Source organism: Cornus florida, unplaced genomic scaffold, assembly GCF_030987335.1.
Source record: "Cornus florida cultivar Cherokee Brave unplaced genomic scaffold, ASM3098733v1 CherokeeBrave_3.0.0_Hap2_Chr06, whole genome shotgun sequence".
Lineage (NCBI taxonomy): Eukaryota > Viridiplantae > Streptophyta > Magnoliopsida > Cornales > Cornaceae > Cornus > Cornus florida.
The window spans coordinates 19,006,246-19,019,367 of NW_026775576.1; the positions used below are offsets into that span (position 1 = coordinate 19,006,246).

General features: G+C 38.4%; 1 protein-coding gene across 1 annotated transcript in view; it reads right to left on the minus strand.

Moving 5' to 3' along the window:
- LOC132311153 (DExH-box ATP-dependent RNA helicase DExH6-like) overlaps nucleotides 1–8,102 on the minus strand; it is a 67,444-nt gene extending 59,342 nt beyond the window's left edge. Inside the window, exon 1 of the mRNA XM_059808915.1 lies at nucleotides 7,759–8,102. Coding sequence (XP_059664898.1) covers nucleotides 7,759–7,882 — 124 coding nt within the window. The 5' untranslated portion in view covers nucleotides 7,883–8,102. The remainder of the gene's footprint in view (nucleotides 1–7,758) is intronic.
- Nucleotides 8,103–13,122: the final 5,020 nt, after the last annotated feature.

Sequence of the window (13,122 nt, forward strand, 5' to 3'; positions counted from 1 at the left end):
CTACACAATCTCTTCCTAAATCAAATGGCTCTGTCAATGAGTCAAAATCTGTAATTTAGTCTCCCATTCCACTACTCACGAAACTGACCAATTTATTCTCCTCAGCCCCTACAGACGGCATGCAGTTAAGGCCTTTCAAGGCTACATAAAGGCGAAGTTCTTTGAGCAGAGCCATAGCTGACTCATTAGACATCTGAAAGTGAAGGTCTCTCCCTACACAGACCAAAACCCCATCTGATAAGTCCTGAATTGCACAATCATGTGGGTCAGCTTACCCTGAAGTGGCATACGTGCTAGCAGCCTTCCTATCTGTAACCAGACCATACTCGTTTGTAGGTGCCGTAGGCATAACTGACATAACACTGCTCTTATCCATTGTCATCTCAACATCGCCTCTCACTGCCCCACAAGAAGGAGAGGAAGAAGAAGAAGGTGCTGTAAGGGAACTATGGGGATGAATAACAGAGGACATACCTAGGTCAGTGGAGGTCCATTTCTGTTTATCTTTTCTTGACCATCTATAAACATGGCTAATTCTGTGAGAATCTCGAGATGAGAGTCTAGAGTTGCTTCCCTTCCCGAGATGAGAGTCTAGAGTTGCTTCCCTTTATCCAAGTTCAGTGGAGGTCCATTTCTGTTTATCTTTTCTTGACCATCTATAAACATGGCTAATTCTGTGAGAATCCCGAGATGAGAGTCTAGAGTTGCTTCCCTTTATCCAAGTAGTAACTGGTAGGGACTTATTTGAAGCATCAGCGCAACACTGTAGATGACGAAAGACCTCCTTGTCTATTCCCACACCAGCCTCGTCGGCACTAAATTTCATCCATCTCCTCTTCTCCGGCGAATTCCAAAAATTTGCAGCTGTTTAAAGCGACTGTTTAAAGAACTACGACTGTTTAAAGCCCTGAAGGGGCTTAATTGTGCTTCATTTGAGGGCTCGAAAACAAATTACAAGGATTCTGCAAATGAGTTTGGCACCCCTGTGGCTAGCAGCTGTTTCCACGTAGAAGGATTGGGATGGGATGTCGAACTCGGCAGAGATATGGGGATTGTTCCTTGGGAGGGTTGTGCAGAAGATGACATGTAGTTCCCTTTGGCAGTGGTGAATCTTAAGGGGGTGAGGGATGACCATACTGAAGTGGGGGGAGGGGAAAGGGGGATTAAGGGGATTGTAGGGAGGAGTGGGTTATGAATAATGCTGGGTGTGTAGGTAACCTTGTTTGGAGTGACCTTTTAGGAGGATAATAATCAGGCAGTGGAAATTTTCCATCAATTTAACAAAGTCAAGCAGGTGGGGGGCAAGGGACGACTTCTTTAGAGAAAGGGGAGAGGGAGCTGAGGAACCTTATCTCGTATGTCAACTATGAAGGGAAGAGTGGGGAGGCGACGGAGAGGGGTTAAGGGAAGAGAAGAAGGAAGGAGAATGCAATTGTTTCCTCGTGAAATTCCGCATTATCTCGTGGAATGTCCATGGTCTCAATGACCCGAAAAAGAGGAAGGTAGTGAAGTTGGTAATTCGTGTGGTTTGTTTACAAGAAACAAAAATTGCTTCGGTCTCAGATAAGTTGCTATGTCGGGAGGCATTCTTGTGATGAGGGATAAAAGATGGGTTTCAAAACATGATGCGTGGATGGAAAGATTCTCGGTGTCTTGCCTTTTCACTATGGAGGAGGATGGTTTCTATTGGATTTTTTCGGGTGTCTACAACCCTAAAGAAGATGATGTTCGCCATTTGTTGTGGGAGGAGCTTGGTCTGTCCGAAGGAGATGGCCTTCACCTTGGTGTGTTGGAGAGGATTTTAATGTTGTACGCTCTCTTAGTGAAAGGTGGACGGGGTAGAGAGTCACCTACTCTATCTCGTCTAGATAGATTCCTTTTGTTCGGAGATTTGGAGGAGAAATTTCCGGTTATGGTTCAAGCAGCGCTGGCTATACCTACTTCCGACCATATTCGTTTGATTTCGGATTGTGGGGGATCACAAAAAAAGTTCTCCCTTTAGCTTTGAGAATATGTGGCTTCGAGAAGAGGGCTTCATTGAGAGGGTTCGCTCTTGGTGGGAGGGCTATGATGTGAGTGGCACTCCGAGCTTTATCCTTGCAGGCAAATTGCGACGGTTGAAGATGGATATCAAAAGACGGTCGGAAACTTGGAATGGAGGAAGAACCGAGCGTTTTCGGAGATTGTATGGAGGATTAGGAGATCTTGTGGAAGCTTTGAGTAGTAAGAGGGCGGATTGCTAAGATTGCCGTGTTGGAAGAGATTTCGTGGAGGCAGGAAGCTAGAGACTTGTGGTTAAAGGAGGGGGATCGGAATACGAAATTCTTCCATCGACTTGCTAACACTCATCGAAGGGGTAATCATATTGGAAGGATTTGGGTGGAAGGGGAATTTTTGTGTAATGGGGAGAAGGTTTGTAGAGGGGTTGCCTCTTTTTATCAGAAGCTTTTCACTAAGACTCACAGTTGGAGACCTCTGCTTAGGGGACTCCAATTCGATTCGATTTCTAAGATTGCGAGTGCTAAATTAGAGAGGTCTTTGTCTGAAGAAGAAGTGTTGAGGAATTGAAGAGCTATAATGGGGATAAAGCCCCAAGACCTGATGGTTTCTCCTTAAGATTCCTTTTTGAAAACTGGGAGATGGTGAGGGGAGAGGTGAGGGGTACTTTTCATGCTTTTCACTCTCAAGGTCATTTTGAAAAAAGTCTAAATGCCACATTCATTGCTCTTATCCCCAAAAACGGGGGTGCGTCTGATGTGACGAACTTTAGACCTATCAGCTTGGTGGGAATCATCTATAAATTAATTGTTAAAGTTCTTGCTTTAAGATTGAGAGATACATTGGACAGGGTTATCTTGGATTCCCAAAACGCTTTTGCGGGAGGTCAGTCCTTATTGCAGGCAGTAAGTGGATTCTAGACTGTGCAGTGGGGTCCCAGGGGTTCTTTGCAAGTTGGACATTGAGATGGCTTGTGATCATGTCAATTGGAGCTTCCTTCTTTATATGTTGGAGAGGATAGATTTTGGAGAGAGATGAAGGAAATGGATTAAGTTTTGTATCTCAAACGTTAGAATCTCGATCCTCGTAAATGAAGCTTCAATGGGATTCTTTTCTAGTTTGAGGGGGTTCAGGCAGGGAGATCCTCTATCTCCTTTTCTTTTTCCCATTGTGATGGAGGCTCTTAGTAGGATGATGTAAAGGGTGGTGGAACTGGGCTTATTCTATGGCTTTCGGGTGGGGAGAGACATTCCTAATCATTTGGAGATTTCTCATTTGATGTTTGCTAATGACACTCTTGTTTTCTAGTGATGCAGCTGTCTCTCAAATGAGGTATTTGAGATGCGTTCTAATATAGTTTCAAGTTGTTTCTGGCTTGAAGGTAAATGTGGGAAAGAAAGCGTTTTGGTTCTGGTTGGGGGCGTTTATGAGATTAACTCTAGCCGACACTTTGGCTTGCTGCATTGGCTTGTTTGGGATTTGACACGTCCATCGCATGAATAAATATTCGTACCCAACACACATACCCAAATCCAAGTAACATAGCTTTAAACTAATATATTTGAGCTTCATTATAAATTTCAAATTGAATATTACTTAATTGGGAATGAATTTCGAAACCTTTAATTTGGTTAGGAGGCTTAGATTTTGAAGTTCAATTGAAACCAAATAAGTAGTTGTTTTGGTAAAAATCTTAGGTTGTCGAAACTAATTCATGAATTCTCTTTTTTCATTCTTTTCTACTGCAAGCCATGTCTCATCTTGTAACAAATTTTTTTATAATCATTTGTAGTTACTTCATCCCACAAAATAGTTTTGGTCAGCCTCTTTTTCTATTACTTTTTATGCAATCAAATCTACATTTTCTAAATGGTGCATCCATAGGCCTCCGTTTTATATGACCATACCACTAAAAGTCTATTGTCTCTCTTCTTCCTTTTTTTAGGGGGGGGGGGGGGGGGGGGGTTCAAAACTAACCTTTATGTCTTCATAAAAACATTGAAAATAAGCTAGCTAGAACCTTCCGATATAATTTAAATTTCCAAAAACAACAATCAATAAGCTTCCAATGATATATTATACGCCTAATTTTGAGTCCATAGGGACCTAAGTATCTAAAGTCAAAGCAATCAAACCTTGATTTCAATCAAAGAAACTCACTCCTATTTTCTCTCTTCTTCTTTCTTTTTTTTTTTGGATCAAAACTAACCTTTATGCCTTCTTCGTTTGGACTGCCTCATTGGAGAAGATTTTGACATTGGACAATTTGAGAAAGAGAGGCAACATCATTGTTAATTGGTGTTGTTTATGTAAAGCTGATAGTGAATCCGTGGATCACATTCTTTTGCATTGTGCTGTGGCGTATGATTGTTGGAGTTTTATTTTTAGCATGTTTGGTGTTTTTTGGGTAATGCCTAAACACTCCTCTCAATTGATTAACGCTTGGAAAAGGTGTCCTATCAAAGACAACAATCAATAAAGGTTCAAAACTAACCTTTATGTCTTCATAAAAACATTGAAAATAAGCTAGCTAGAATCTTCCGATATAATTTAAATTTCCAAAAACAACAATCAATAAGCTTCCAATGATATATTATACGCCTAATTTTGAGTCCATAGGGACCTAAGTATCTAAAGTCAAAGCAATCAAACCTTGATTTCAATCAAAGAAACTCACTCCTATTTTCTCTCTTCTTTTTTTTTTTTTTTTGGATCAAAACTAACCTTTATGCCTTCTTCGTTTGGACTGCCTCATTGGAGAAGATTTTGACATTGGACAATTTGAGAAAGAGAGGCAACATCATTGTTAATTGGTGTTGTTTATGTAAAGCTGATAGTGAATCCGTGGATCACATTCTTTTGCATTGTGCTGTGGCGTATGATTGTTGGAGTTTTATTTTTAGCATGTTTGGTGTTTTTTGGGTAATGCCTAAACACTCCTCTCAATTGATTAACGCTTGGAAAAGGTGTCCTATCAAAGAGCAAGCTCGTGATTATTGGAAGATTGTTCCACATTGTGTCTGGTGGTGTTTGTGGCGTGAGAGGAATAACAAATCCTTTGAAGGAAAAGAATCGTCTTTAGCTAATTTAAAAATTCATATTCTTCGTTCTTTGTTCTGTTATGTAAGAGGAAGTACATGCTCCTCGATTGATGATTTCTTTGATCTCTTGGATTCTATTGGTCCTTAAACCTTTTTTCTTGTATTAGGGATGCGTTCCCCTTTTGAACGTTTTTCTAATATATTTTTACTTATCAAAAAAAAAAAAAAAACTAACCTTTATGCCTTCAAAAAACATTGAAAATAAACTAGCTAGAATTTTCCGATATCATTTGTATTTTCAAAAACAACACTCAATAAGCTTCCAATGATATATTATACGCCTAATTTTGAGTCCATGGGGACCTCAATGAAGTATCTAAAGTTAGAGTAATCAAACCTTCATTTCAATCAAAGAAACTCACTCCTAAGAGCTACAGTAGATAGTTTGATCAATTGTGCAATCAATAAATGGTTACTGGTGTTGTTTAAATCAATCAAAATTGTACAACACACACTTGCAAGTTTGAAAAGGTTTTGAAACCTTTATAAACTCAACCAAAGCATTCCTAATTGATCACTAATCATTCCAACACTATAAAAAGGTAACATGAGGTTATCTGAACATAAGGGTAAACCAAGTACAATACATGAGAAGGGATTATATGAAAATATAGAGATACATGATATTAAGAGTTACATTTTTTAATCACAAGTTAAGTGTTCATATAATACCCCACATTATGTTGAATGAATTATGATTGAATTATAGAGCAAACAAGGATCATGTTAGTGAACGGATTCATTGATCCACAATATTAAAGGTCAAGTAAGGACTAGTTTGGTGTGCTGGAATGGGCTGAAATGGAATGACCACTCCAACTTCTGATTCCTTTTATCTTGTTTGGTGTGTCATTTTAAAGGTGGAATGACTATTCCAACTCATTCCTGAGAATGCTCATTCCATCAAGAAGTTGGAATGGCCATTCCTCTTCTTGACCAAAGGAATGGCCATTCCATTCCCAACAAAAATTAAAATAAAATATAAGTAAAATAGAAAAAATAAATAAATACAAAATAAAAGCACCGTCTAACCTAAAAACTTCTTTCACACATGACTCTGTCTCCCTCAGCCGTCTTCCTCCATCATCTCTCTCTTTTCTACCACTCCTAAAAAACTTTCCATTGCCTCCACTTCTCCCCTCACAGTTCCACACTTCCCTCTCTCTCCTCCTCCCTCTCTCACCACCCAACATACTTTGAATGAAAAACCTTCGAAACCCTCGCATATACACATACAGTAGCACTCTGCAATTGTTTGTTCCTCTCACTTCCAAGCTTTTCTCTGAACATTCTACATAGCAGTAGTTCGTAAACTCACCAAGCTCTGAACTTTTTAATCTCAGAGAGAGAGAAGCAAGTACTCACCATCGGAGCTGATCTAGGGTTTTCTACATATCTCTATTTCTCTCTTGATTCAATCGAAAATGGCAATGACGGCACAAACTCACTTCTATTTTAGGGGAACGCCAGTCGGGGCAGGACGTTCGTACTCAAAACAAATTGCTATTGATCAATTCTTATTCTTATTTATTTTTATTTTATTTTTAATTTTGAATTTTGATAAGAATATTTTGAAAAAAAAAAAAAAATTCATTCCATTCTAGTTTTAGGATGATGGTCCAGCCAAACATTGGAATGGAAATAAGCATTCCATTCCTTATCATTCTAGGTTTGAAACCAAACAATGGAATGAGAATGACCATTCCTTTCCTTTTTCATTCTCATTCCATTCCCACTTAAATTCTCATTCCATTCCATTTTATTCCTGCACACCAAACTAGCCTATGTGTCTAGCATGAGTTTGGATTAGATTTAATTCAATATAAAAGAATCTTAGGGATAAGAGTCTGGACCTAGGGTTGTACTGTTTTCTATTATGGTCGATTGTTTGTCCCCCATGATTTTTCCCTTTTGGGGTTTTCCACATAAATCTAGTTTGTTCGTGTGATTGCTCTATTTTTTTATTATTAATTTTTTCAACATCTTCATATGTCTGAATAGAAATTAGAATGTATAACAAATGCACACGAAAAAGAAGTGATTTAGATTAAAATTTTGGCACAATAAAAATGCAATTCAAAAAATGGTTATTTGTTGATAAGGTATCACAAGACCTTCTCAACCACCTCTAGGAAACATGGTGTACGCTGAACCATCAGAACTTTGGGTAATAGCCATACTCTTGAATTGGTAACAAATATTTAAATGATAGATTTTTCACTCTGTTCTATCTGATACCCAAAAATGGAGGCATACAACCAAATAGAAATACAATCAAATGTAATGGGGGATATCCCCATGTATCCAAGAGCAACTGGCAGCTAGCTATCTGGGAAAGAATATTAAAAAACGAAGCAGTTCAAAATAAAGCACACACTGTTTGGCCTCAAAGGTTCAAGAAAAGATACTTTGCTTATATATTAGTTTTCCATCACACGCTAACCAGAGCTGTAAAGTTTTAGAATGCAATTTGTATTGCCAACATCTACTAAGAATGAGAAAACTGAAAGGAACGACCACTTGAAGAGTAAAGAAATTAAAGCCAAAAAAAAAAATTAATGAAAAAAATGCTCAAGCTTCAACCAGAACTCATAGCATAAACTGCAGAAAACAAGTATAAGAAAGTTAATTCCATTTAGTGTGAGTTTAGTACTATTACCTTCATCAATTGATGTACGGAAGTCTTGTAGTAAATTGGTTATGCGAATCCGAGTGGCTTCGACGATTTTAGGGTTTTGTTGCTGTTCTCCTTTCTTCTGCCTTTTCTGTCCTGATCTTGTCATATTTTCTTCCTTTCTTTTTGGGATTCTCTGAATCACTTCGCTTGGCAACGAATACAGAACGAGAGAGTTCTTGTTGTTTTGCTCTATGTACGTACTGTATTTATATCCCTCTTTCGTCGGCTTATAGCTTCTTGGCCGCGTTTGCGTTTAAGTTTGCCCCTTTTTTTTTCTGAAGCGGTTCAACGCTTCTGCGATTTGCTCTGCTTACACTTACACGTGGCTGAATGGAATATCTAAGGACTAATTAAAAATGCCCCGTCCCAAAATAGCTTGTTGGGAATCCATCTTTTATGGTAATTAATTAGTTTTAAAAAATATATATTATTCTTTTACTTTTAATGGAGTCGATATAAAAAATGGTAATTTAAAAATATTATAAAATATATTACATTTAGTTTTTAAATGGGACATGTAATTTGGGGAATCAACTTTTTATGGTGATCGGTTTAAATTTTTTTTATTGTTTGATCATGTCAGTGTAAAATACGAGAGACAATTATTACACAATAGTTCAAGCCTACAAGTTTGGAGGCAGATGTGGTGTGTCCTAGGTGTAGAGGGGGGGCGAGGAATTCATCGAGCATTTGCTTTTCCTATGCCCTCATTCTATTCAAGTTTGGAAGTATTCACCACTTTGATTGGATTTTGTTTGTGCTCCTCCTTCATCTTTTTCTGCTTGGTCGTTGGATTTGGGTGGGAAGTGGAAGGATACGGAAGGGAGAATGGATGTGTTGGGTTTGGTGGCTTGCTGTTCTTGGGAAATTTGGAAAGCCAGAAATAAGTTGATCTTCGATGGGACGAGCTGGGATGCTCCTAGTGTTGCTTCGATGGCTTGTTCTAAGTTTTGGGAATACAAGGAAGCATCTTCATTTCCTATCGTCAGTTTGTATCCCGGTTTGTCTGTTCCTCGATCTTTTTCGCAACCTGTTTCCTCTCCTTCATGATGGGTGCCTCCAGGAGATGGCATTGTTAAGTGTAGTGTGGATGCTACTTTTTTAGCCTCATCTCAAGTTGAGGGTGGAGGTGTGGTTTTTCGCGATTCAATGAGCACTATTTTGCAGGCTGTCGTCTTTTCTCCTTTTCCTGCTAATAGTGCAGCTTTAGCTCTGTGATAAGCGTTGAAAAGTACGCATTTAAACTCCTTAATCTTAAATGTTCTAGGACCTTATTCTATCTTATTTTCTCATTTTAGTCTAATTTCATATTATTTCCCTTTTCAAGCATTTATCCCCAAAATAAGTCAATTCAGCTGAATTAAAGCATTAAAAGAAGCAATCTCAAACCTAGTGGAAGAAAGGAGCAAAGTGGTGGAAAAAGCCTTCTCTAATCGATCGAACTAAGCTATGATCGATCATACTGTGATCATTCCAACCCTGACATGATAGATCAAGCCCTTTGTCCTTATCCTCAGAAAAATTTCATATTCAATCAATCTAACCTTTCCTTCGATCGATCTAACCTTTCCTTCGATCGATCGAACCCTTTTGATCTTATCCTCACCTACCATTTTTGTCCTCTTCTCAAAAATATCTCAGCCTTGTCCTTATCCAAAAAGTGCGCCGCCATGGTTGATCGGTTGATCAACTATACATCAACCTTCGCAATAGCACGAATCATTGTAAAATAGGGCTATTGGTCGGGTAAGTCGAACCACTGGGACTGCGCTAGTCTAAAGCAACCTAAATGTCTAGAATCATTCTTAGGATGATGAGGTGTAATAAAGAGTTGTTGATTGTTTGTCACTTATACTATGAATTGAAATATGCATTAATGAAAAACTTGCAAGAATTTAAGAGATGAAAGACGAGTAAAGAAGACTAAGGAAGTGAATCCGCCTCCATCCCTATACACATGCTAGATTAGACCTAAATTAGGGGAAAAACAACATATGATGGTCAAGAACTACATGGCAACACATAGTTGCCATGTAAGTAAGAGGTACATTAGGTCTCAAACAAGTATAATCCATCAAAAGGGTAAACATGTTTAGACTGCCTAACTAAGGTGTAGCTTATACACGTTTACTTAAATGAAAGACTATCAAATTCTTGACAAAATGATGAAGCACATGGAGTTAAAGATTAAGCATACACCATCAAAGGATTTCCTAAGCAATGGTCTATCAAAGTCACCTATCAACATTCCATTAAATCATTTCATAACCTTGTTTCCATTCTCACCATGTAAACTCAAACAAAAAGATTAATACAAGACATCACCTAACATAAGATAATGAGCTTGAAGAAATCATCCATACATATATAAACATTCATTACACTAAATGAAGTGCTCTTAGCTATGAAAAAGACCATAAATATACATTGCAATCCCCCAATATAGACTACCCTAGGACATGCTTACAAGGGAGGGACTTCATCACCTCCCTAGAGAAAGAGTTAGTTACTCATTGCTAAGCTAGAAGAAGGAAGAAGCTCCATCCAAGACTCCATTTTCGTGCTCCTTCCTTTGCTTGAAGAACTCCTCCTTTTGCTCCCTTCTCTCTCCTCTATCTTGTAAAAATGTAGGATAATGCATTTTTGTGGCCTCCCTTCTCTTCTCTTTTATAGATAAGGCCTCTCTCTCTCCCCCAAAAGACATCCTCAACCACCTCATCAATAGGGAAATCCAAAGTTGGTAAATGTAGAGTGCAAGTGGCTGAAGTGGGCTATTCCCGAACAACAATCTGCCCAAAATTCGAGCACTCGAAGCAAGGCCTCGAGCACTCGAATTTAGTGTAAAAAGCTCCATGCTTCACTTGCTCCGCCCAGACCTACTTTAATGAAATAGCCATAACTTTGTGCTCCGAACTCCGAATGACAAACCATTTAAAGATTTGGAGATTTAATTCAGAGCTTTAAATACTTCATGTTTTGCTAGAGATCCAATTCTCAAGGATGGTTGGTCGAAAATGAAGATCAAGGCAGAATTTCATTGCTGCCAGGCAGTTCTGCGCACCTCTGGTAACAAGGCCATAACTCTCTGTTCCGAGCTCCGAATGACAAACTGTTTGAAGATTTAGAAAGCTAATTCAGAGCTCTAAATCTTTCATGTTATGATAGAATTCCAGTTCTTGAGTTTGCTAGGTCGAAAATGGCGACAAAAGTCAGGTTCCACTGCTGCCAAGCTTCAGCATTGTGCCTTTGCATTCAAAATTTCAACAAAACATCATTCTTGCTTCTTTTAAGCCAATGAACCTGAAAATAAACAAAAATGCACAAATGAAGATAATCTACATAATAAAATCATATAATGGACTTAACTAATGCAATTTAGGGCGCTTGAATATACAATATTCGGCGCTTATCACACCCCCAAACTTACATTTTGCTAGTCCCTTAGCAAAACTACAATGAAAAACTTAATGAAAAGACAACCATGGGCATGCTACTACAAAAATATCATCCATGGTAAAATGAGATATATACATAGCTCAAAAATAACTTGAAACAGAAAAAGAGCTGGAGATGGGGTCATTGGGAAGACTACCTTGCATATATGAAGCATTGATACTAAACACATTTCAACATGCATGTATCAACATCATAGACTATATAAATAACTCAATTATCATCTCTTGAATGGAAATCAACTCTAGGTTTAGTGAAAGTGAATTGGATTCTCAACATGCGGCTTTTACTTTCTTTTCCAATTTCCAAGCACAAGTTTTCGAATCATTGAATTCCCCTTTAAATGAGGTCCCTAAGGCATGATTTTATTTACAAGACAACTTTTGTTGCTTGTTGACAATTTATTGTAACTCATAAGCAAAACATAGAATGGTTGTGCAATGCTGAAGTCCCTTAAGCTTTCTAACCAACCTATGTAGCAAGCGTTAGGCCAACAACTCCCAAACCAGATGGCTTTAGGGTGTTAAGTGTAGAGACACTCCAAAGGGCTTAATAGCTGAAGTTGGAAAGGCTACGAACTTTAGCGAACCATGTTTATTACAATTTTTTTTTGAATGACCGTGCAATGTTTAAGTCCTTTAAGCTTTCTAACCAACCCTTGTAGCAAGCGTTAGGCCAACAACTCCCAAACCAGACGGCTTTAGGGTGCTAAGTGTAGAGACACTCCTAGGGCTTAATAGCTCGAGTTGGAAAGGTTACGAACGTCAACTGGTCATTTTTTTCTTTCTTTCTCAGTTTTTATTTTTTTTATTTTTTATTTTTAGACAACTTAAATCATGCCAAAGATATTCATCTATCAGGTTCATCAAATCAAATTAACTAGACCAAGGTCAAGGTCAATCAAGTTGCATGCCTCACAGTTAAGTTTCCAATGTGCATCTGTGCATTGTGAAGCTTAAAAGAGTGTCAAATCCAGCGAGAATCTAATTGAGACATTTATATAGACTGATTTGAATCCATATGATCATTTCAACTCAAATTTTTCTTTATTTTGAAAAATGTCAATTGCTTCTATACACAAGGTATTAAACATATGCTTCATCCCTGACAAGTTCAAATCATACTATCATTGCTTAACAAAAATGCAAAACCAAAAATGTCCTAATGCACCCCCAAACTTGAATGTCACATTGTCCTCAATGTGTGAAGACAAGTGAAACAAAATAAGAGCAAAGAAGGTAAAAGAACAATATTACCAAGTAGAGTGACGAATGCAAAAATATCCACCGATGTAAGTGCGCAAACGCGTCCCCCAAACTTGGATATGAAGACCTATCAAAACACAACTAAAATATACATGTAAAAGCATAGGTCTCTTAAGAAAAACGGGAACAGAAAAAATAATACGAACATGAATGTTATTAAAAGATAGAAATCTATACAAAAACATAAATTGGCACACATTAGCCACAAGTTTAAAATGGATAGCAAAAGAATGCCAAAAGTGTGCCATTTTACTCTTCTTCTTTTTTTTCACTTTATATATATATATATATATATATATGAAAACATGCATGAGGGTTGGATGTGTGGGGGGTTGTGGGGGGTGTTGTAGTTTGGTTAGAGTGGTGAGGTGAGGAGGGCCGAAGGAAGGGTTGGGTTGAGTTGGGGTAGTGAAGTGAGGGATGCCGATTGGTTGGGATGGTTGTGAGGTGGTTGTTGGGATGGTTGTGAGGTGGAGAGATGGGTTATGTGTGGTGAGGAGTTGAGGAAGATGGTGAGGCATGGAAGTGGGTTGCATGGAAGTGGGTTGATTGGGTTGATGTTATGGAGAAAGAGAGGAGGGAGGTGTGTGTGCTGAGGGGTTGAAGGTGGTGTTGTGATGGCAGCGGC